At 43.6% G+C, this 24,101-nt stretch overlaps 1 protein-coding gene across 2 annotated transcripts in view; it reads right to left on the bottom strand.

Annotated features, from left to right (window-relative positions):
* CENPJ (centromere protein J) overlaps positions 1-24,101 on the bottom strand; it is a 63,714-nt gene that overhangs the window by 13,369 nt on the left and 26,244 nt on the right. For both annotated transcript variants that reach the window (XM_007164249.2, XM_057532752.1), the window contains exons 7-10: positions 22,392-24,021; positions 20,492-20,624; positions 16,831-16,996; positions 2,330-2,572 (exon numbers count right to left, since the gene is read on the bottom strand). In XM_007164249.2, coding sequence (XP_007164311.1) covers positions 2,330-2,572; positions 16,831-16,996; positions 20,492-20,624; positions 22,392-24,021 — 2,172 coding nt within the window. The remainder of the gene's footprint in view (positions 1-2,329; positions 2,573-16,830; positions 16,997-20,491; positions 20,625-22,391; positions 24,022-24,101) is intronic.

The following is a 24,101-nucleotide window of genomic DNA, read 5'->3' as shown; positions in this document are numbered from 1 at the left end:
CAGCTTTCATAATAAAATGTTCGGGGGGGGAGAATTCCATCTTCTGACTACCATGTCCCGTCCTTCCAGCGCATCCCTCTGAGACCCTCACTCCAACAATGCTTACAGCCTACAGGGTCCCAAAATTCACTGATGCACATGTTTTCTGTGTCCCCCAAAACCTATGCCCTCCTTGAGCAGCCTGAATTCATGGTTCACTGCAGGCACTCCTGCTGTATTTACATACTGTCAACTTCCAGCCCCTCACTCTGTGGGATTCACCTGGATGACCACACCTCTACTAAAATATCAACAGTACTCTCCACCACCCTACACCCAAAAAGCTGAAAAAGAAAAAATAACGCAAACAATTCCCACTTGAAACATATAATCTCTAACCTGCGTGGGCCCCTAGTGCAGCCCAGGAGTCAGACCACACTTCACCCTTTGCTCTCCACTCTCGTGGACCCCGATCCACCGCCTCCAGCCTCCCAGAGTGTCCTCTGTCCTCACTCTCAGCAGATGCCCGAGCCCCCATTCCCCGAGGGAAGCTAGAGGGTTAGGGGGGAACGTCCCACCAACAGACCCCACACATCCAGCCCCAGGTCCACAGCTGAGGCCCCGTCACCAGGCACGGACATCGAGCTCCCGGCCGGGCGGGCGCCTCCACTCCCCCTAAACCCGGTCTCCTCTCCTTCGTGCTCGCAGCTTCGGCAACCTGCCCACTCTCTCCTGCATCCGTATTTTCCTACTGAATCAATCCTACCAATACATAAGCACGTATTGATTTTCCCATCTTAAAAAAAAACAAAAACTACTTCCCCTACAGCTACTGCCCCATTTCTTTACTGTTACTGCAAAACTTCTCCACAAAGCTTTATACTCTGCCTGAAACCTCTCGCTCTCTTACCCGGTCAGGCTTTTACCCGGCGTATCCGACGACCCATCTTCAGTCCCCCGCTTACTCGGCAGCAGCCTCTGGGGCACCGGCCTCTCTGCTGCTTTATTTGGCCCTCAGGACACCACACTGGCTTCCTTTACTTCAGACTTGGGTTCATTCTCCTCCCCGCCATCTTCTCACAACCTGGCCAGGACCCGGGACCCTTCCCCGTCCACGCCTTCAGCCCGAGTGATCTCTCCAACACGTTCCGAGGGCCCCAAACTTCTCGCTCCGACCTGAGCTTCTCTGGATACACGCACAGCCCCACCTGATGTCCACCTGATGTCTAGTAGGCATTTCAAGCTCACCTGATCAAACCTGAGCTCCTAACCAAAACCCACACCCCCAGGAAAAGCGTGCTCTCTTCTTGTGGGGACTCAGGGTAAAGGGCCAAAAAAACCACACTCAACTTGGAAGCCGTTCCCGCCCCCTCTCCTGCTGTCACACCCCATCCCCAGTTCATCACTAAACCCCGTCCACCTGCAGCAATCCCCCAGCTGGTGTCCTGATGGCGCCCAAACGCCCACTTCAGGCCACTCGTACGTCTACAGCAGGGAGGGTGGGCTCACCAAAACAGAGGCGGCAGCCACCCCTTCCATCCAAGCCCTGCAAGGGCTCCCCGTTTCTCTCAGAGGGAAAAGGCGATGCTCACAGGTAGTTACTAAGGCCTAACGAAAGCGGCACCCACCACCCTCGAGCCCGTCTCTGATCCCATCCCCTGCTCTGCTCCTCCCGGCCTCGGGGCTCTGGGCCCACGTCTCAGCCTGGCTCACTGCGCCCTCTTCGGGCCATTATTCCAACGGCGCTTTCTCAGGAGGGCCTCCCCAGCTGTCCTGTATAAACTGCAACACCCTCCCCCCACCGGCAGTGATCCCACCTCCTCGCTTTCCCTCCCGAGTTCTCGCCACTACTTCCCACACCATATGCTTCACTCATCTTTCTCCCACGGCTGGAATCCAAGCTCCAAGAGGACAAGCAAGTTTGTCTGTTTTATTCATTGCTTGATCTCCAGTGCCTCAAAGCCGTGACTGGTACATCACAGTTGTGAATACAGATGAATAAAAAAACAAATACTTGATTTAAAAGGATCATATGCAAAAAAAAAAAAAAAAAAAAATCTCTGCAAAAATTTTACTTACCCTGTTTTAACTGAGATTACCTGCCTATTGTGTTATAATTCCTTTATAAGCATTATAAAAATGAATTTGAAAACTATCTGTATAACGATGCACAAAAGTATTTAATTGTGGTAAAATACACATAACACAAAATCACCATCTTAACCATGTTAAGATGTACCAACAGCTTCTCATTCTCCCCTCCCCCAGCCCTGGCACCCACCCTTCTACTTTGCTTCTACGAATCGGACTGCTCAAATATTTAGCCTCTCCCCAACGTGACGAAACCTACCGTGGACCCGTCTCTTCTCGAGGCCGTCACACACTGACCCATCCTGGTGCTGCTCTCAGTGGCTTCGGCTTTCTTCCAGGCATCTAGTCGGAATCGTTCCATCACTTTTATTTCCTCCCGGAGGTCTGTGTTCTCTTTGACCAACATTTCTATCTGGCTTCTAAGGCGGCCATGTGTACTGGACCATTTTGCTTCCTTTCTTTTCAAATCTTCCTGTAAATCTGCTATCTGCTGCTTCAAAGCCTCTCGGGGCGGGGGGGAAAAAAGCATTACTAGAACTGAAACAATGCAAGAGAAGAGACAAGACACATCAGCAAAACAGAACTGCCAGCCTATCACAGACAGCAGAAAAGGGAAGCCTTAGCTAATCACATGTCAGTAACACTGGGTTTCTCAGGAAAAGGAATGGGGTTCAGGTTAGAGTCTCACCTCATGCCATCCAGAAGTCAGGAGAAAGAGGAGGCAGACACCACTTAGGAGCCAGCACATTACACGGCCATGAGGTAACAAAGGTCTAAGCTCAGACAGCAAGTGAAACAGAAAGAGATGAATGGGGTTATCTGGTGAAGAAAACAGTAACAGGAATCCGTGACCAACTGAAGCAAGAGCAGAAGCAAAAGGAACACAAGATTCCAAGTCCGAACGCCCAGCCCTGAAACTGGGTCTCTCTGGAATCCATGAGGAGAACCGGGTCTAAGAAAATGAGTTGTTTCAGACGGACTGCATGACCTAAGTGCAGAAACTCCTAGAAACGCCTGGAAGCTATTTGCAACTGTATGAACAGAAGTCAGTCACCTGCACCCACCTGGGTACAAGTTATGGCGAGTGACTGAGAGTGGAGGAAAGTTTAGACAGAAGCAAGAAAGCGTCTCCAGCCCCTGGGAGCCCCCTCGGGCCGAGCCTGCCTCACGAACACGCGTGTGCCTGGATACCACCCGCCCTCTCGGAAGACTCACGACAGTCAGCAGAGCGGCGCGGGCAGCAGAGGGAGGAACTAGGGCTCAAAGGGCTCCTGCTCAGGGTGTAACACCACAGAGGTGGCTGTGCACCCGGCTGAGCTCTGTGCCTTGCAAGCGCTTGGAGCAAGGTCATTACCTTCCTGAGCGCCCGCCTTCCTATTTATACATTGTGGGTGCAACCGAGAGACGAGCGATGTCTAACTGGCAACCACTGCCATCGTGCGGGAAAATAAACTCGTTACTACTAAAACGGTAACGCGTTAAGTCTAAATGAGTTAAGAGTTCAAAGCCAGATAAGCCAGAGGTAGACAAATGCTATATGGCATCACTTATATGTAGAATCTTAGGGGGAAAAAAGCTAACTTCAAAGAACAGAACGGTGGTTTCCAAGGGCTGGGGGGAGAGGGAAATGGGGAGATACAGGTCGAAGGATACAAACTCTGAGTTACAGGAAGAATAAGTTCTGCGGAGCCAATGTACAGCACAGTGACTGTAGTTAATGACACTGTGTTGTATAGCTGAAAACCGCTGAGAGCAGATCTTTCTTAAGTGTTCTCACCACACGCACACACACGCACACACAGAGTCAACTTGATTGTGGTCATTATTCCACAGTGCATACGTATATCAAATCATCACACTGCATACTTTAATACATACCATTATATATTTCAATTATTCCTCAATAAAGTTAAAAATGCAAAAGCAATATTTATAACATATCTACTATCTATCAGGTACTGTTAAAAGTCCTTGAATACGAAGAACGAAACACGGATCGCAGGGGACTTCTGTTAGGAGGTGGCAGGGGCCTGGGAAAGAAGCAGAGCAGGCGGGAGGGGTCAAGGCTGCTGGGCAGGAGGCGCGTGCAGAAGGCCAGCCGTGGTCCCAACTACGGGAGCCTCGGCGAACGGCGTGCTGAGAGAGGCAGAGGACACGCTGTGTGCTGGCTGCCCGGGGACGCACGTTCCCAGAAGCACCAGCGACGCACGTTCCCAGAAGCACCGGCGGACACACCACGAAGAAAGGTGCCAGCCCAGCCGCACAACAGCAAGAGGCCAGCCAGCTGGGGAGGGCTGTAGATGATGAGAAAAAGGCAGAAAGACACCAGATCTTACAGGAACTCGAGGCCATCGTAAGGGCTGGGGCTCTCATTACAAGAAAAAAGTGGAGTCGTGGAAGGGCTGCAAGCAGAGGGGACGTGGCCTGACTTCCTTCAGGAAGGATCGCTGGCCACTGTGTGGGGAGAAACCACGGGGACAAGGGCAAGAACAGGCCGGGCAGCCGGCGAGTCCAGTAACTCGGACATGGAAACTCAGATCTGGGCAGGTGTTCTGACAGAACAGCATGGGGTGTAGGAGAAAGAGGAGAGAAGGACTCTAATTTCTGGCCTGAGCTGGAGATGGCTGGGGAGGGTGATGGGACAGGGGATGTGAGCCGTCCAGCCGCCGGTCAGACACATTGGTCACGCAGAGAGCGGTCCAGGCCGGGGCTGACGTCCGGGAGCCTTCAGCATATTAAGCATTATTTAAGCCAGGAAACTAGACAAGACCATCGAGGAAGGACAGATCGGCCTCCCTGCTGGATGAACTCCACCATGAAGTTAAAGAGGAGGAAAAGCAAGAGGAGACGAGACGGTAACCCGAGCATCCGGCGCCCCGGGACCCACGAGCTGCTAAACTGCCGCCGGGGCTGTCCTGGGAGGGGGGCTGGCAGTGCCACAGGAGCGGGTTCAGAGCAGCAGTGTGGACGGAAGCCCAACGAAAGCACAGAGAAAACAAGAGGCAAGACTTGAAGGCAGAGATAAAGACAACACTTTCGAGGCATCTGCCGCGAAGAACAAAGGAAGAGGGGTGTGGCCGACAGGGGGCGTGGCGTCGCGGTCCAGCAAGCGTGTACACTGAGCGGAAGGTCCGGCGGCGTGAGGATGGACGGCGGGGGGCAGCGCCGCGCGGGACCTCGTGTGCACGAGGCGGCCCCGAGGGGAGGACCAGGGGCAAGTCCTCAGCCAGGCCGCGAAGCAGGGCCTTCGGGGGAGCGCGAGGCCACAGCGTGGGAGGTCCGTGTAGGGGACTATGGCGCAGTCCTCCAGGGTGTGGCGTGGGAGGGGACAGAGCAGGACAGGCCCGCCTCGGGCTGCGCTAACGACTTAAAGGGAGCCTGCTCCCCATGGCATCGCTCTTCCAGCTAAATAAGTGCTATGGGCACAGAGGTGGCGTAGGCAGGAAATGCCGGGGATGTAGTTTTGCCACACAGAATATGACCACTGGGGAAAAGGGAGCACAGAATACATTTAAAGTAATGATTACAGCGACAGACTCTGGGGTTGAAGGACACAAGAAGGTAAGTAAGACCAGCTGGTTTGAAAGTCCTAATGGGAATAAAAGGTTACTGGGGTCAGAGTAATAAAAGGAGTGACAAATATTATGGACTTGGTCACAAAAGGCTAGGAAATAGGGTTTAAAATAACAGCTGGAGTTTGCAAGCATTAGTAACTGGGGGGAAAGAGGCTCTCCGGTCTTAAAGCCGTGGGAAACAACATCAAAATAAGCTCACTGAAGCACGTTTTCACTAAAAGACCCAGTAAGCAGAAAGAGAAAGGTTACTATTAGAGAACATATACAAAGGTGGAGACGGAAAAAGGGCTGGCAGAGGGGCTATGCAGTGTCTAGCACGGCAGGCTGAGGGGTCTGCATTCTACCCCAGGAGGAAGCCGGCGGGTGCTGGAGGAAAGGAACAAGACAGACACTGAAGCTAAGAGATCAGGACAAACACAGGTCAGACAAGAAAAGAGGCGGGAGGGAGAGAAAGGGTCAGGATAAAAAAGTTAGAGGAGGTAAAGTCAAAGGAACTTATTGTCTGACGGGATTTGAAAGTGAAGGTGTCCAGATTTCCAGCCTGAGTGAATGTGCAAAAAGTCAGAAGGAAAGGCAGATCCAGTAGGGACGGGGCGAGTTAAGTTTGAAACACCCAAAGCAAGCCGGCCAGCTCACCACAGCACCTCACAAGTCATGGGCCCGTAAATATCTGCTGGATGAGGAAACAGACGCGCAGGTCTGTGGTCAGCGGAGGTCTGACTGAACACCAGTGTGCAAGTGGTCAACGAAACCTCACGGTATGAAAATCAGAATAATACGGGACTAAGACACAAAAGTCAGTGGGAACTCATGACCTCAGAAAGGCCTGTGCCCCCAGCCCTGTCGCCACCACAGGCTCCAACAGAAAGGGGGGCACTGAGACCCTGCGCCCACCCTCAGGCAGACCCAAATGCTAAGATGAAAGAAGAGGCCTCCTCACAGACAGCTGATTTCAGACCTGCGGCAGGTTTGAGGGGGGAGAAACGCAAAACACCAGGTGGTCTGAAGTAATCGATTATCACAGAAAGCAGGGATAACTTTTGAAAATTCAAAGCAACAGCAGTGCTAAAGGACAAGGAAGCTAATGTACTTAACGGGTTCCCACTGGTCAAGTTGGGACCAACTGATTATCAATAGGAACTGTGATAATTAGTTAGAGCAACCCGAGTCTGCGGCAGGCTATAAATGTAAATTCCAGGAGGACAGAAACGTCTCATGACAATTCTCCACTCCCACCCCCATCTCCAGGAGGTGAGGCCTCTAGACCAACACTGCCCAGGGCTTTCTGCAACGGTGGGTGTGTCCTAGACCCGCACTGTCCAACGTGACAGCTACCAGGCACCCGTGACTATCAAGCACTTGAAATGTGGCTAATGTGACTGGGAAACTGAATTTTTAGTTTTACTTAATTTCAACTAACTTAAATTTAAGTAGCCACATGCGGCTAATGGCTAGCAGACTGGACAGAACAGGTTCACAGAGGAGAGGATACATTTCCTGAGGGAGAGGCACCAGGTTACAAGAGAGTAAAATTTATGAGTTATTCACATATAATAAAGTCAAACTACAGCAAGAAAGCTTGTCTGCTCTTGTTTGAATCACTTTGGAAGAAGTAATCAGGTCCTGAGCTATGAGAAAGAGGAAAAGGTGCAGGAAATCAATCTTAATGGGTAGTCAAATATATCGGGTGGTCTGAGAAGGTTGGTTATTTTTTTAATCTCATAAGATTTTGATAACATAGCAATGTATCAAGTCAGTACTGCTTTACTCCTAGGAGATTCAGAAACAAGAAAAATGAATGACAAACTCATTGTGCAGATATTTTAGGCTATGGTTTTAAATTCAGTAAAAAAGTTTTCTGATAGCTAAATTTGGTTTTCGCTACTGCTTAAAATATGTGAAGTGTTAACACACACAAAAAAACCACGTCAAATTTGTATTATTATAGATTATAATAGTAATCTATATTATAGCCTATTTAAAAGAAATTCAGGGACGTCCTTGGTGGCCCAGTGGTTAAGAATCTGCCTTCCAGGTGCAGAAGGGGAGGCAGCGCTTCCAAAGGAGGGCCTCTGGAGCGTGGAGTTTCGGAGCTTGGAGATAAGGCCCTGGGAGCATCGTGATTAACTCACCAAGACCAAAGGTTTGCATGAGCCTGACTTTTCTGACTGCTGCTTTGGCTCTACTGCTCATCATGGCCCTCAATGACTGGATGATGCCCACCTGCACTGACAGACTGGAGACCAAGATGGCGGAGTAGCAGGACGTGCTCTCACTCCCTCTTGCGAGAACACCAGAATCACAACTAGCTGCTGGACAATCATCGACAGGAAGACACTGGAACTCACCAGAAAAGATACCCCACATCCAAAGACAAAGGAGAAGCCACAATGAGACGGTAGGAGGGGCGCAATCACAGTAAAATTAAATCCCATAACTGCTGGGTGGGTGACTCACAGACTGGAGAACACTTATACCACAGAAGTCCACCCACTGGAGTGAAGGTTCTGAGCCTCACGTCAGGCTTCCCAACCTGGGGGTCTGGCAACGGGAGGAGGAATTCCTAGAGAATCAGACTTTGAAGGCTGGTGGGATTTGATTGCATGACTTCGACAGGACTGGGGGAAACAGAGACTCCACTCTTGGAGGGCACACACAAAGTAGTGTGCGCATTGGGACCCAGGAGAAGGAGCAGTGACCCCACGGAAGACTGAACCAGACCTCCCTGCTAGTGTTGGAGGGTCTCCTGGAGAGGCGGGGGGTGGCTGTGGCTCACCGTGGGGACAAGGACACTGGCAGCAGAAGTTCTGGGAAGTTCTCCTCGGCGTGAGTCCTCCCAGAGTCTGCCGTTAGCCCCACCAAAGAGCCCAAGTAGGCTCCAGTGTTGGGTTCCCTCAGATCAAACAACCAACAGGGAGGGAACCCAGCCCCACCCATCAACAGTCAAGCAGATTAAAAGTTTTACTGAGCTCTGCCCACCAGAGCAACAGTCAGCTCTACCCACCACCAGTCCCTCCCATCAGGAAACTTACACAAGCCTCTTAGATAGCCTCATCCACCAGAGGGCAGACAGCAGAAGCAAGAAGAACTACAATCCTGCAGCCTGTGGAACAAAAACCACATTCACAGAAAGACAGACAAGATGAAAAGGCAGAGGGCTATATACCAGATGAAGGAACAAGATAAAACCCCAGAAAAACAACTAAATGAAGTGGAGATAGGCAACCTTCCAGAAAAAGAATTCAGAATAATGACAGTGAAGATGATCCAGAACCTTGGAAAAAGAATGGAGGCAAAGACTGAGAAGATGCAAGAAATGTTTAACAAAGACCTAGAAGAATTAAAGAACAAACAGAGATGAACAATACAATAACTGAAATGAAAACTACACTAGAAGGAATCAATAGCAGAATAACTGAGGCAGAAGAACGGATAAGCGACCTGGAAGACAGAATGGTGGAATTCACTGCTGCGGAACAAAATAAAGAAAAAAGAATGAAAAGGAATGAAGACAGCCTAAGAGACCTCTGGGACAACATTAAACGCGACAACATTCACATTATATGGGTCCCAGAAGGAGAAGAGAGAGAGAAAGGACCAGAGAAAATATTTGAAGAGATTATAGTCAAAAACTTCCCTAACATGGGAAAGGAAATAGCCACCCAAGTTCAGGAAGCGCAGAGAGTCCCATACAGGATAAACCCAAGGAGAAACACGCCAAGACACATAGTAATCAAATAGGCAAAAATTAAAGACAAAGAAAAATTATTGAAAGCAGCAAGGGAAAAACGACAAATAACATACAAGGGAACTCCCGTAAGGTTAACAGCTGATTTCTCAGCAGAAACTCTACAAGCCAGAAGGGAGTGGCATGATATACTTAAAGTGATGAAAGGGAAGAACCTACAACCAAGATTACTCTACCCTGCAAGGATCTCATTCAGATTCGATGGAGAAATCAAAAGCTTTACAGACAAGCAAAATCTAAGAGAATTCAGCACCACCAAACCAGCTCTACAATAAATGCTAAAGGAACTTCTCGAAGTGGGAAACACAAGAGAAGAAAAGAACCTACAAAAATAAACCCAAAACAATTAAGAAAATGGTCAAAGGAACATACATATCGATAATTACCTTAAACATGAATGGATTAAATGCTCCAACCAAAAGACACAGGCTTACTGAATGGATACAAAAACAAGACCCATATATATGCTGTCTACAAGAGACCCACTTCAGACCTAGGGACACATACAGACTGAAAGTGAGGGGATGGAAAAAGATTTTCCATGCAAATGGAAATCAAAAGAAAGCTGGAGTAGCAATACTCATATCAGATAAAATAGACTTTAAAATAAAGAATGTTACAAGAGACGAGGAAGGACACTACATAATGATCAAGGGATCAATCCAAGAAGAAGAAATAACAATTATAAATATATATGCACCCAACATAGGAGCACCTCGATACATAAGGCAACTGCTAACAGCTATAAAAGAGGAAATCGACAGTAACACAATAATAGTGGGGGACTTTAACACCTCACTTACACCAATGGACAGATCATCCAAAATGAAAATAAATAAGGAAACAGAAGCTTTAAATGACACAACAGACCAGATAGATTTAATTGATATTTATAGGGCATTCCATCCAAAAACAGCAGATTACACTTTCTTCTCAAGTGCGCATGGAACATTCTCCAGGGCAGACCACATCTTGGGTCACAAATCAAGCCTCAGTAAATTTAAGAAAATTGAAATCATATCAAGCATCTTTTCTGACAATGCTATGAGATTAGAAATGAATTACAGGGAAAAAAATGTAAAAAACACAAACACATGGAGGCTAAACAATACATTACTAAATAACCAAGAGATCACTGAAGAAATCAAAAAGGAAATCAAAAAATACCTAGAGACAAATGACAATGAAAACAAAACGATCCAAAACCTATGGGATGCAGCAAAAGCAGTTCTAAGAGGAAAGTATATAGCTATACAAGCCTACCTCAAGTAACCAGAAAAATCTCAAATAAACTATCTAACCTTACACCTAAAGGAACTAGAGAAAGAAGAACAAACAAAACCCAAAGTTAGCAGAAGGAAAGAAATCATAAAGATCAGAGCAGAAATAAATGAAATAGAAACAAAGAAAACAATAGCAAAGACCAATAAAACTAAAAGTTGGTTCTTTGAGAAGATAAACAAGACTGATAAACCATTAGCCAGACTCATCAAGAAAAAGAGGGAGAGGACTCAAATCAATAAAATTAGAAATGAAAAAGGAGAAGTTAAAACAGACACCACAGAAATACAAAGCATCCTAAGAGACTACTACAAGCAACTCTATGCCAATAAAATGGACAACCTGGAAGAAATGGACAAATTCTTAGAAAGGTATAACTTTCCAAGACTGAACCAGGAAGAAACAGAAAATATGAACAGACCAATCACAAGTAATGAAATTGAAACTGTGATTAAAAATCTTCCAACAAACAAAATTCCAGGACCAGATGGCTTCACAGGTGAATTCTATCAAACATTTAGAGAAGAGCTAACACCCATCCTTCTCAAACTCTTCCAAAAAGTTGCAGAGGAAGGACTACTCCCAAACTCATTCTATGAGGCCACCATCACCCTGATATCAAAACCAGACAAAGATACTACAAAAAAAGAAAATTACAGACCAATATCACTGATGAATATACATGCAAAAATCCTCAACGAAATACTAGCAAACAGAATCCAACAACACATTAAAAGGATCATACACCATGATCAAGTGGGATTTATCCCAGGAATGCAAGGATTCTTCAATATACGCAAATCAATCAATGTGATACACCATATTAACAAATTGAAGAATAAAAACCATATGATCATCTCAATAGATGCAGAAAAAGCTTTTGACAAAATTCAACACCCATTTATGATAAAAACTCTCCAGAAAGTGGGCATAGAGGGAACCTACCTCAACATAATAAAGGCCATATATGACAAACCGACACCAAACATCATTCTCAATGGTGAAAAACTGAAACCATTTCCTCTAAGATCAGGAACAAGACAAGGATGTCCACTCTCACGGCTATTATTCAACATAGTTTTGGAAGTCCTAGCCTCGGCAATCAGAGAAGAAAAAGAAATAGAAGGAATACAAATTGGAAAAGAAGAAGTAAAACTGTCACTGTTTGCAGATGACATGATACTATACATAGAGAATCCTGAAGATGCCACCAGAAAACTACTAGAGCTAATCAATGAATTTGGTAAAGTTGCAGGATACAAAATTAATGCACAGAAATCTCTTGCATTCCTATACACTAATGATGAAAAATCTGAAAGAGAAATTAAGGAAGCTCTCCCATTTACCACTGCAAGAAAAAGAATAAAATACCTAGGAATAAACCTACCTAGGGAGACAAAAGACCTGTATGCAGAAAACTATAAGATACTGATGAAAGAAATTAAAGATGATACCAACAGATGGAGAGATATACCATGTTCTTGGATTGGAAGAATCAGTATTGTGAAAATGACTATACTACCCAAAGCAATCTACAAATTCAACGCAATCCCTATCAAATTACCAATGGCATTTTTTTACGGAACTAGAACAAAAAATCTTAAAATTTGTTTGGAGACACAAAAGACCCCGAATAGCCATAGCAGCCTTGAGGGAAAAAAACGGAGCTGGAGGAATCAGACTCCCTGACTTCAGACTATAATACAAAGCTACAGTAATCAAGACAATATGGTACTGGCACAAAAACAGAAACACAGATCAATGGAACAAGATAGAAAGCCCAAAGATAAACCCATGCACCTATGGTCAACTAATCTATGACAAAGGAGGCAAGGATATACAATGAAGAAAAGACAGTCTCTTCGATAAGTGGTGCTGGGAAACCTGGACAGCTACATGTAAAAGAATGAAATTAGAACACTCCCTAACACGATACACAAAAATAAACTCAAAATGGATTAGAGACCTAAATGTACAACTGGACACTATAAAACTCTTAGAGGAAAACATAGGAAGAACACTCTTTGACATACATCACCGCAAGATCTTTTTTGATCCACCTCCTAGAGTAACGGAAATAAAAACAAAAATAAACAAATGGAACCTAATGAAACTTCAAAGCTTTTGCACAGCAAAGGAAACCATAGACAAGACGAAAAGACAACCCTCAGAATGGGAGAAAATATTTGCAGATGAATCAATGGACAAAGGATTAACCTCCAATGTATATAAACAGCTCATGCAGCTCAATATTAAAGAAACAAACAACCCATTCCAAAAATGGGCAGAAGACCTAAATAGACATTTCTCCAAAGAAGACATACAGATGGCCAAGAAGCACAGGAAAAGATGCTCAACATCACTAATTATTAAAGAAATGCAAATCAAAACTACAATGAGGTATCACCTCACACCAGTTAGAATGGGCATCATCAGAAAATCTACAAACAACAGATGCTGGAGAGGGTGTGGAGAAAAGGGAACCCTCTTGCACTGTTGGTGGGATGTAAATTGATACAGCCACTATGGAGAACAATATGGAGGCTCCTTAAAAAACTAAAAATAGAATTACCATATGATCCAGCAATCCCACTACTGGGCATATACCCAGAGGAAACCACAATTCAAAAAGACACATGCACCCCAATGTTCACTGCAGCACTATTTACAATAGCCAGGTCATGGAAGCAACCTAAATGCCCATCGACAGATGAATGGATAAAGAAGTTGTGGTACATATATACAACGGAATATTACTCAGCCATAAAAAGGAACGAAATTGAGTCATTTGTTGAGACGTGCATAGATCTAGAGACTGTCATACAGAGTGAAATAAGTCAGAAAGAGAAAAACAAATATCGTATATTAATGCATGTATGTGGAACCTGGAAAAATGGTACAGATCAACCGGTTTGCAGGGCAGAAGTTGAGACACAGATGTAGAGAACAAATGTATGGACACCAAGGGGGGAAAGCCACAGGGTGGGTGGGGATGGTGGTGTGCTGAATTGGGCGACTGGGATTGACATGTATACACTGATATGTATAAAACTGATGAGTAATAAGAACCTGTTGTATAAAAAAATAAATAAAATAAAATTCAAAAATTAAAATAAAAAAAATAATAATCTGCCTTCCAGGGCTTCCCTGGTGGCACAGTGGTTAAGAATCTGCCTGCCATTGCAGGGGACACAGGTTCAAGCCTTGGTCTGGGAAGATCCCACATGCCGCGGAGCAACTAAGCCCGTGAGCCACAACTACTGAGCCCACATGCCACAACTACTGAAACCCGCACGCCTAGAGCCCATGCTCTGCAACAGGAGAAGCCACCGCAATGAGAAGCCTGCACACCGCAACTAAGAGTAGCCCCCGGGCTTCCCTGGTGGCGCAGTGGTTGAGAATCTGCCTGCCAATGCAGGGCACACGGGTTCGAGCCCTGGTCTGGGAAGATCCCACATGCCGCGAAGCAACTGGGCCCGTGAGCCACAACTACTGAGCCTGCGCGACTGGAGCCTGTGCTCCGCAACAAGAGAGGCCACGATAGTGAGAGGCCCACGCACCGCGATGAAGAGTGGCCCCCGCTTGCCACAGCTAGAGAAAGCCCTCGCACAGAAACGAAGACCCAACACAGCCAAAAATAAATAAATAATTCCTATTTAAAAAAAAAAAAGAATTCTCATGCCCTCCAAGCTATTGTAAAAAAAAAAAAAAAAGAGTAGCCCCTGCTTGCCGCAACTAGAGAAAGCCCACACGCAGCAAAGAAGACCCAATGCAGCCAAAAATACATAAATAAATACAATAATTTTTTTTAATTTTTAAAATTAAAAAAAGAATCTGCCTTCCAATGCAGGGGATGTGGGTTCGATCCCTGGTCGGGGAACTAAGATCCCACATGCTGTGGGGCAACTAAGACCACACGCTCTAGAGCCCACGCGCCACAACTAGAGAGAAGCCCACGCACCACAAGGTAGATGCTGTGAGCTGCAACAAAAGATGCCACATGTCACAACTAAGACCCAACGGAGAGGGTTAGGGAGAGAGGGAGAGAGGGAAAGAGAAAAGAAATTCAATTAAATTTAACACGAATTTTAATCTTTTACCTTTCAGGCAAAGAGCAAAAAACACTCTTAAAATTGCTAGTAGAATTTTAAATTGGCATGACAGGGACTTCCCTGGTGGCGCAGTGGTTAAGAATCTGCCTGCCAATGCAGGGGACACAGGTCGAGCCCTGGTCCGGGAAGATCCCACATGCCACGGAGCAACTAAGCCCGTGAGCCGCAACTACTGAGCCCACATGCTGCAACTACTGAAGCCCATGCGCCTAGAGCCCGTGCTCCGCAGCAAGAGAAGCCACCACAAGGAGAAGCCTGCACACCGCGACGAAGAGTAGGCCCTGCTCGCCGCAACTAGAGAAAGCCTGCGCGCAGCAACAAAGACCCAATGCAGCAAAAAAAAAAAAAATTGTCGTGATATTTATGGAGGGATAATCTGGCAACATCTACTAAGTACATACCCTTTAATCTGGAAATTTCATTTGCAGGACTTTATCTCACAGATATGCTTGCGTACATAAGCTACAAACAGGTAAGGATGAACTTTGTTCACTGCTTCGTTCCCCGTACATGCCTGCTCTACAGGCTGTACTCAATAACCACATGTTAAATGACTATGCAGGACGATTACGAGAGGCGAGGTACGCGCGGGGTTCCTCAGGAGAGCGCTTCTTATCCACAGAAAAAGAGCAGAAACGACGTAAATGCTGGGTTAGGTAAATTATGGTGCTTCCATATAATGCAGCTTTTATAACGCATTTATTTTCAGTGGTAAAATAGAGGCGAACGCTCTTCATGTTAAGACGTAAGATGATTTTAGTATACTACCATTAATTTGTTTTTTGGTTTCTTTTTAATTGGGAGTATACATATGTATTTGCTTAGAATTTCTCTGAAAAGATACAAAAGACTGGTAACACTGGATGCCTCAAAAGAGAGTTAAATCAGGCGCCCGGGCACGGGTGAGAGGGAGAGGTTTCACAGCCCATCTTTTTGTGCCTTGTGAATAGCAATATATTACCTTTTGAAATAAAAACTTTAATAGATTGTTAAAGTCTAACGTATTAGATATAATAAACCAAGCATGAACCAAAACATAATGGCACGTTTCCGCCTACAGAAATACATAGAATTAAAGACCCTAATAGACACGGCATGTGGTAACTTAAGCTACAGCTGTGTACTAAGACTAATCAAGGATGGTGCACTATATGTGAAAGGAAGGAAGCAAAGGACGGGACTCAAAAAAACTAGTATTTAAAATATGAAAGTGGAAGATGAGTTTGTATTTTATGCTATAAATAATAGAAAGCCTTTTAAAATTTTTCTTTTGGTAAATTGAAGTTTTACTTTTGATGAAATTCAGTATATCCATTTTTCTTTTATACTTAGTTCTTTGTGTCTTCTCTTGGAAACCTCTGCAGATGCCACTGTCGCAAATATATTCACCTACATTTTTTCCTAGAAGGTTTATAGTTTTAGCTAAAAATGCATTAGTTCTTTTCAACTACTACACTCCTGTGATCATGTCCATTTCTAACTTTGAAATGAACAGGACTGATGATTTGGCTTATCAGTTTACAAGTTTTAGAGTTAAACACCTAGTTAGTATACAAGCCTTAAATTATTACAAATGAACAGAACTAACAATGTGTGGTGGGTCAAACAAATTAACACATTCCACTGGTGAACCTCCAACTCCTGGCTTGTTAATACATCCATGTCATTATCGGAGTATTTTCTGGGGAAGCCTTCAGTAAGAAAAGAACTGATATATTTTACTCTTTAAAAGTCAAGACGACAAGACTTCCCTGGCGGTCCAGTGGTTAAGACTCCGTGCTTCCAATGCAGGGGGCACGGGTTCAATCCCTGGTCGGGGAACTAAGATCCTACATGTCACATGGCACAGCCAAAAAAAATTGAAAAAAAAAAGAAAGTCAAGACTACAAAAGATGTTCCTGATGTCTCAGATTATTTGTTGAGTCAATGGATGATTAATAAACTGATACCCAATTTCTCTTTGACACATCAAATAATTAGAAGATTCTTACCAGACTGTCATCTTTACTAACTTATATGAGTATAATGTAAAGAACTGACATACTTGTATTTCTTCACGTTCTTTTTTATCCGGAAAAGTTCTCGCAACTGTAGAATACTTTTCAAAAACTTTGCGTTCCTTTTGTAATTTCCTCATTTCCTCCTTTTTAAACTCCTCTACTCGAGCCAATTCTTTTGCTTTCTGTTGCTCAAAGTCAGCAATTTCTTTCCTAAAACAACCAAACCACGTTATAATCTAAGGAGACCGCCTCAATACAGTAATCCACATGTGGTACCAAAATGGAACACCAATGACAACCTGGAATTGAGGAGCTGCTAGTTTTGGTGAATCCATCTTCAACCCACAGCAGTGAAATAACAGTCAATTAACTCAGTAAAGCACTACTCAACAAGCATTCACTACATACCTACTATGATTCAAGTACTACACTACATACTGGAGAAACCACAGTGAAAAAAATAAACATCCTTACTCCTATAAAGCTTCTTACATTCTAGTGGGAGCGACAGATGACAATAAATAAGATTAACAAGTAAAATATATGGAACACTGGAAATGTTAAGAAGAATAAACCAAGGAATAAGGTTAGGAAATATGGAGGTTAGGAGCCCGAAATTATGGACGGAGTCATCTTGCTGAGGCAGTATTTGAGGTAAAACCTGAGGGACATGAGAGAACAGCCATGGAGGTATCTGGACAAAACAGTTCAGGCAGAGGGAACACCACATGCAAAAGCCCTGAGATAGGGACATGCCTGATGTGTTCAAAGAACAGGCAGGAGGCCAGTGTGGCTAAAGAGACAGAACAGTGGGAGAAAACGTCAGAAAAAAAGGGGGGGTGGGGCGGGAGGCGGGGGGTGATTAATTAGGGTCTGTGGACCACTGTGAAGACCCTGGTATTTAGCTTAGGAGCACGCGGGTCGGAGGAACTGCCAGGACCCGGGCTCCTTCTGGATGCTGTGTAAGGAGCATGGGGAGAGCGACGACAGCAAGACTGTGGAATGAGAGGTCCCTGGCTCACATCCTTCCACACAAATGCCATCCACAGACAAAAGTGCCTCTGTGGGAGCTCCAGGATCCAGGCAGGAAAGGAGAAACGCTGGTGAAGCCTAAGATCAAGGACAGCCACTCAGAGAAGGCAGGCCCATGCCCCAGTGCCAAGCTTACCAAATGTGGTCTTGATGCACTGAAAACAGCCCCACTGCCAAAGGACCCAGGAGGAGCCATGCCCATTCATGCCCCTGGAAAGAGACCCACGGACCTTGGTCCTGCCTACAGATCCTGATACAGCCCTGTGACCTAGCTCCAGCCCTGCTCTATGTGGTACGGAGTCAGTCCTGCCCACCCAGGGGCATGGTGGAAGCTGCTCAGAACCCTGGCAGGAGCCCCACCCATCCTCACGCCTGGAAACACACCTCCTGTCTACAGACTCAACAGTGGACCGGGAGGCAGCCCCATGACCTAGCTCCAGCCCCGCCTGACTGTGGCCCAAAAGGTAGTCCTGTCCTACTGGGGATCCAGCAGGTACCACAGCTGGCTGCAACCCTGGTAACAGGCCTACCGACTGGGGACCCAGCTACAACCCCACTTGACTGTGATCCTGGAAGTAGACCCACCAGTCCAGGGATCCAGCAGACGAAGGTCTTTACCTGCCAAAAACCGTCTGTAAAGACAGGAACAGGTGTTTGTTCTTTCAAATGCAAAGACATCAACACAAGTCCACATAGATCACCAAGAATCAGGCAAACGTGACACCACCAAAGGAAACGAATAAAGCTCCAGTAACCAAGCCCAAAGAAATCGAGATCTACAAATTACCGGACAAAGAATACAAACTAATTGTTTTAAGGAAGCTCAGCAAGCTACAAGAAAACACAGATAAACAACTCAACGAAACCAGGGAAACAATACGTGAAACAAAACAAGGAGTTCGGGCTTCCCTGGTGGCGCAGTGGTTGAGAATCTGCCTGCTAATGCAGGGGACACGGGTTCGAGCCCTGGTCTGGGAAGATCCCACATGCCGCGGAGCAGCTGGGCCCGTGAGCCACAATTGCTGAGCCTGCGCGTCTGGAGCCTGTGCCCCGCGACGGGAGGGGCCGCGATAGAGAAAGGCCCGCGCACTGCGATGAAGAGCGGTCCCCGCACCGCGATGAAGAGTGGCCCCCGCTTGCCGCAACTGGAGAAAGCCCTCGCACGAACCGAGGACCCAACACAGCCAAAAATAAATAAATAAATAAATAAATAAGAAAATCCTTTAAAAAAAAAAAAAAAAAAAAAAACAAGGAGTTCAACAAAGAGCTAAAAATCATTAAAAAAGAACCAAAAAGAAATTCTAGAGCTGAAGAATACAAGGAATGAAGTGATAAATGCAACAGAGAACTTCAACAGCAGACTCAAGCAGAAGAGAGAATCTGTGACTTCGAAGACTGGTGATTCAAAGTTATTCAGTCAGAGGGGGAAAAAAGGGAAAAGAATGAAAAGGAGTGAAGAAAGCCTGCAGGATTTATGGGACACTATTGTATGAACCAATACGCATTATGGGAGTCTCAGGAGGAAAAAAATCAACAAATCTTTAGCTAGACTAAGAAAAAAAGAGAGAAGACTCAAATAAATAAAGTCATAAATGAAAGGCAAGGCATTATAACAGATGCCTCAGAGATAAAAAGGACCATATACGAATAATTATATTCGAAACCACTGGATAACTTAGAATGGTTAAATTCCTAGAAACATACAACCTACCAAAATTGAATCCAAAAGAAACAGAAAGCCTGAACTGACCAATAACAAATAAGGAGACTGAATCAGTAATCAAAACCCTCCCAAAAAAGAAAAGTCCAGGACCAGATGGCTTCACAGGTAAATTCCACCAAACAGTCAAAGAAAAAATTAATACCATTCTTTTTTAAACTCTTCCAAGAAAAGAAGGAATACTTCCAAACTCATTCTGTGAGGCTAGTTATCACTCTGATACCAAAGGCAGACAAAGATACAAGAAAGGAAAACTATAGGCTAATGTCCCTGATGAATACAGTGTATAAATCCTCAAAAAAATACTAGCAAACCAAATTGAACAGCACAGTAAAAGCATTAAATACCATGACCAAGTGGGATTCACCCCCAGGATGCAAAGTTGGTTCAACACACGCAAAGCAATTAACATGATGTAAACTGGTGCAGCCACTGTGCGAAACAGTATGGTGGTTCCTCAGCATTATTCACAATAACCCAAACATAGAAACAACCCACTTGTCCAGCTGTGAGCCAAGGAAGGCTAAGGATCGCCAGAAACCAACAGAAGATACAAGAGAAAGCATGGCTCTGCTGACACCTTGACTTCAGGCTTCTGGCCTCCAGAACCATGAGAAAATAAATTTCTGTTGTTTCAAGCCATCCAGTTTGTGTATATTTTGTTACAGCAGCCCTAGGAAACTAATACACTGGCCAAGGTGGCCCTTGAATTCAGAGCTCCACACTGATTTTCAAATTTCAATTTATGACCTCATCACAACAATTCTCCTTTTAAGACATCTTTGACCACAGTGGGTCATTTTATTTAAAAATTCTTATGTGGTATGTATTTCACTTCCTTCTCTCACTTATATTGTTGGATTAATAAGAAATGTTTCAAATAGTTCAGATATAATCTTAAAAATAAAGCTGAATCACCATACATTTTCCCCCACTTACAGATGCAAACTGACCTGAGTTTTTCCAAGGCACTTTCTCGTTCAATGCGAAGTTTAGCTAAAGATGTGTTCTCAGCTTTAAATTTTTCTATTTCTGTCTCCAATTCAGTAACTTTCTCTCTCAAAACTTGAGATCGAGCGTTGTCACCTATAAGATAAGCCACAAATACTGAACTTCACAAAAAGCTTTCAACAGCAAAACACTAGCTAGCTATTACACTAGGAGCCAAAAATATGGTAAACACCTGTACTATTAAAATGCATTAGAAACGATGCTTCTAAAAACAAAGAAAAAAAATTATTATAGTCTAACTTTCCAGATGGAACAGCTTAAATTTAAGAAAGAATCAAATCATTCTACCTCAAGAGTATCAATCTGATGACAAATGAACATTATATATTAAAAAAATCAAATAAATTTTTTAAACAATATACATAAATAGCTTAAGAACATGAATAAGTATTTGCAAGAGACTTAAAGCTCTAATCAACACCAAAATCAAAGTTTACCCCCCACTAATCAAAGAAATACAAATTAAGATCTTTTTCTGTATCAAATTTGCTACTTAAGAAAACAGCCAATGCTTTTGTCCTTCAACTACCCTTCTGGAAAATAACCCTGATTTGTAACACAAGGCTAAAATACACATTATCTATCCTTAGACCCACTTCTAAAAATCTAGTTAAAGAGCGAACTTATAAAATCATACAAATCATTTTGCACAAAAATATGCATTGAAGTGTTATTTCTAATAGTGAAAAATAATTTGTATCCAACATTAAAGAAATTACTAAATAAAGTTATGCTACATTCATATAATGCTCTGCAACCATTTTTAAAGTATACGAAGAGTTTTAATGATATGGCCAAAGCATATTATACACCTGGTCAAAAAGGATGAGGCGAGTTATATGTCTCTACCATATGAAAAATACACAGGAAAAATGAATGGAAAGAAATATCCCAAAATGATATCACAGTTACCTTAGGATAGGTTATAAACATTTTTGCTTCTACACTTTTTAACTTCCAAACTTCCTGCAAAAATTACTATTTTTAAAATCGGAGTATTTTTAAAAATTACCTTAAGTTATAATTTCTATTTTAAAGCACCTATGCTTTGCTAGACACTCAGAGTTTATAATATAACATGACATAATGGAAAACTGTTTTCAATATAAGTTAAAAAAAATCCATCACATAAACTAAATACTATATAGCCACTAAATGGAATGAGACAGATGTGTGTGCATTAGAACAATCTTCAAAATTTATTATAAGCAAGGTGCAGAACAGTATATAAAAAACATGTTTTCATTTGTGCAGAAAAGAGGATTATATATACATTCACACATATGCTTTCATATGCATGGAATCTTTGTAGAATACACAAATGAAATGGGAAAGTTGATGTCTCTAAGAGCCCAGATCTGGGGAAGAAAAGAAACTTGAATTTTACTGTATTTCTTCCTCATTATATTTGGCAAGTCAATGCATGAGGTAGCAAAAAAAAAAAAAAAAAAAAACTAATTAAAAAAATACACACACACAGAGGTAGCACAGTAGCACAAACCACAAATTGGGTATTCCCCAGTTATAAAAGAAACTTAAATGTTATCTCACTTCATAATAATTAATTTTAAAGCCTTGGCAATAAGACACAGGCTAAAATTTGAAAAATCTGAAATCACAATTCTTCCAAATCTCTTATACTAGTGACTATTACATTATTCAGACTCACAAAACAAATCAAATTTTAACAAATTACCTACTAAACTTTAACAAATCACCTACTAGATTTCCACTGAGCAACCAGAAAGGTTGGGATTTTAATAAGCATTCTGACAACATACTGATAAAATAAATATTAAACCTGTAACATTCCATTACATATTTTACAATGCTCTGACTTACCAGGTGGTTGGTCTTGATTTATGTTTAACTTGGGTTCATTTCCCAAGCGTGAATCTGATTTTGATTTTGGTTTCAAAGAAGGGAAGAATTTCATCATCAGATCCGAGGTAGGAGGAGGACTTGTGCTCCTACTGGATTTATTCAAGCCTTCTCCCTTCTTGACCGGTGCAACCTTCCTTTTTATTGTTTTGTCCAGTACACATATTTCACTCTTATTAGGGTAGGTTGTCTGGGGAATCCCATAAATGGCTTCATTCCCAAGAATAACATCATGTTTAAATGAATCATCTTCAAGGTCAGTCCAAGTTCTTTCATCATCAAAGTCAATTTTACTCATAGATGGGTGTCCTCTTGAGGAATCAGAAGCTTTATTTTTCAAGCTTGTTATTATGATAGACTCGTCACTACTGTAATCTTTATCAGACAAATCTAAATCAACATCTCTCCTCTTATCTTCTTCTTGAGTCCTGGTGTCCCTTAAAGGTCCCCTCCCATCACAGACTTGTGGACTATCTTCTCTGCTGCTGAAACCCCTCTCTTTATCCTCAGTTGATGGTTTTATGGTGACATCAAGCTGTTCCTCAGAATCAGTGCTATCACCACTGTCTGTACCACCTCCGTCATCGCTTGCATTCCACCTAGTTGGACTTTCACAAGTGCTCATTTGGAACACTTTCCTACTGACCTTACAGGACTGCTCCTGCGGTCCATCAGGTGAGGACACTGAATCAGGCCGCTGGGGTGCAAGCTCACACTCAGCCTGACTTTCACACTTGGTACGGTCTGGACCCTCATTTTGCTTGCACTCACTAATGGGACCTGGTGGTGGTGTCTTCTCTTGCTGCACAGCTTTGACAGGAGTAGAAGACAGCCGGTGACCTCTGCAGATCTGTTGGTCCCTCTCTAAGATCTTCAGTACAAATGAGGAATTACTAGAAAATGATATTTCATCAGCAGCTTGTTCTAAAAACAAAAATTCATCTAATTCCAAATTTTCCTTTTCCTTTTCTCGTTCCCAATTCTCTAACTTTTTCTCTAGAGAAATGTCAAGAGAAGATTCTGACTCTTTCAAAGTCTCACTTACTGGGCTCTTAGAAGCCACGCAGCTGGCCAGCCCTGTCGAAAGGGGAAGTCTGTCTTTACCTTGTGTCTTATTCCAGATTTTGCAACCAACGTCACAAGGTTTTGTACACTCGGGTACATTTTCTTTATTATTAGATTCTACCTTTTTTTCTAAATTGATCTGACCTCTAAATTGCCCGTCACATTTCTTCCCTGCCAGTATCTTCAATCCTGCTGGAGAGAGACTTTTCCTATTGTTACCCTTAAGCACTTTCGGCTTCTGACTGAGTGTGACACAACCACTCTTTGTTCTGGTTTTACTGTTCTTTTTGACAGGAAGGTTCTCTGTACACAGTTCTTTACTTATGAGAGCAGTTTTCCGCTGGAATTGTTGCTTATCTAATTTAAACACAGGTTTGTCCTCTGAAATGCTCTGAGTAGTGACTAGTTTACTTTCTCTCCCCTTCTGAAACTTAGATTTAGCATTAGTAAATCTAGCTAAACCTTCTCCTCGTTTTAAGAATGGTTGTTTTGGTTTTGCTTTGATTAGCAAGGATCCTTCTGCTTCCTAAAATAAAAGAACAATATTTGAATTAATTCTGGTATATCCAAGTAATCTCAAAGTTATTTTTAAAGCAAATTATAAAC

The sequence above is a fragment of the Balaenoptera acutorostrata genome, chromosome 18 (genome assembly GCF_949987535.1).
Source record: "Balaenoptera acutorostrata chromosome 18, mBalAcu1.1, whole genome shotgun sequence".
NCBI classification, from domain to species: Eukaryota; Metazoa; Chordata; class Mammalia; order Artiodactyla; family Balaenopteridae; genus Balaenoptera; species Balaenoptera acutorostrata.
Note: the sequence above shows the minus strand (reverse complement) of the source record. Positions and strands in the feature narration are given on the sequence as shown.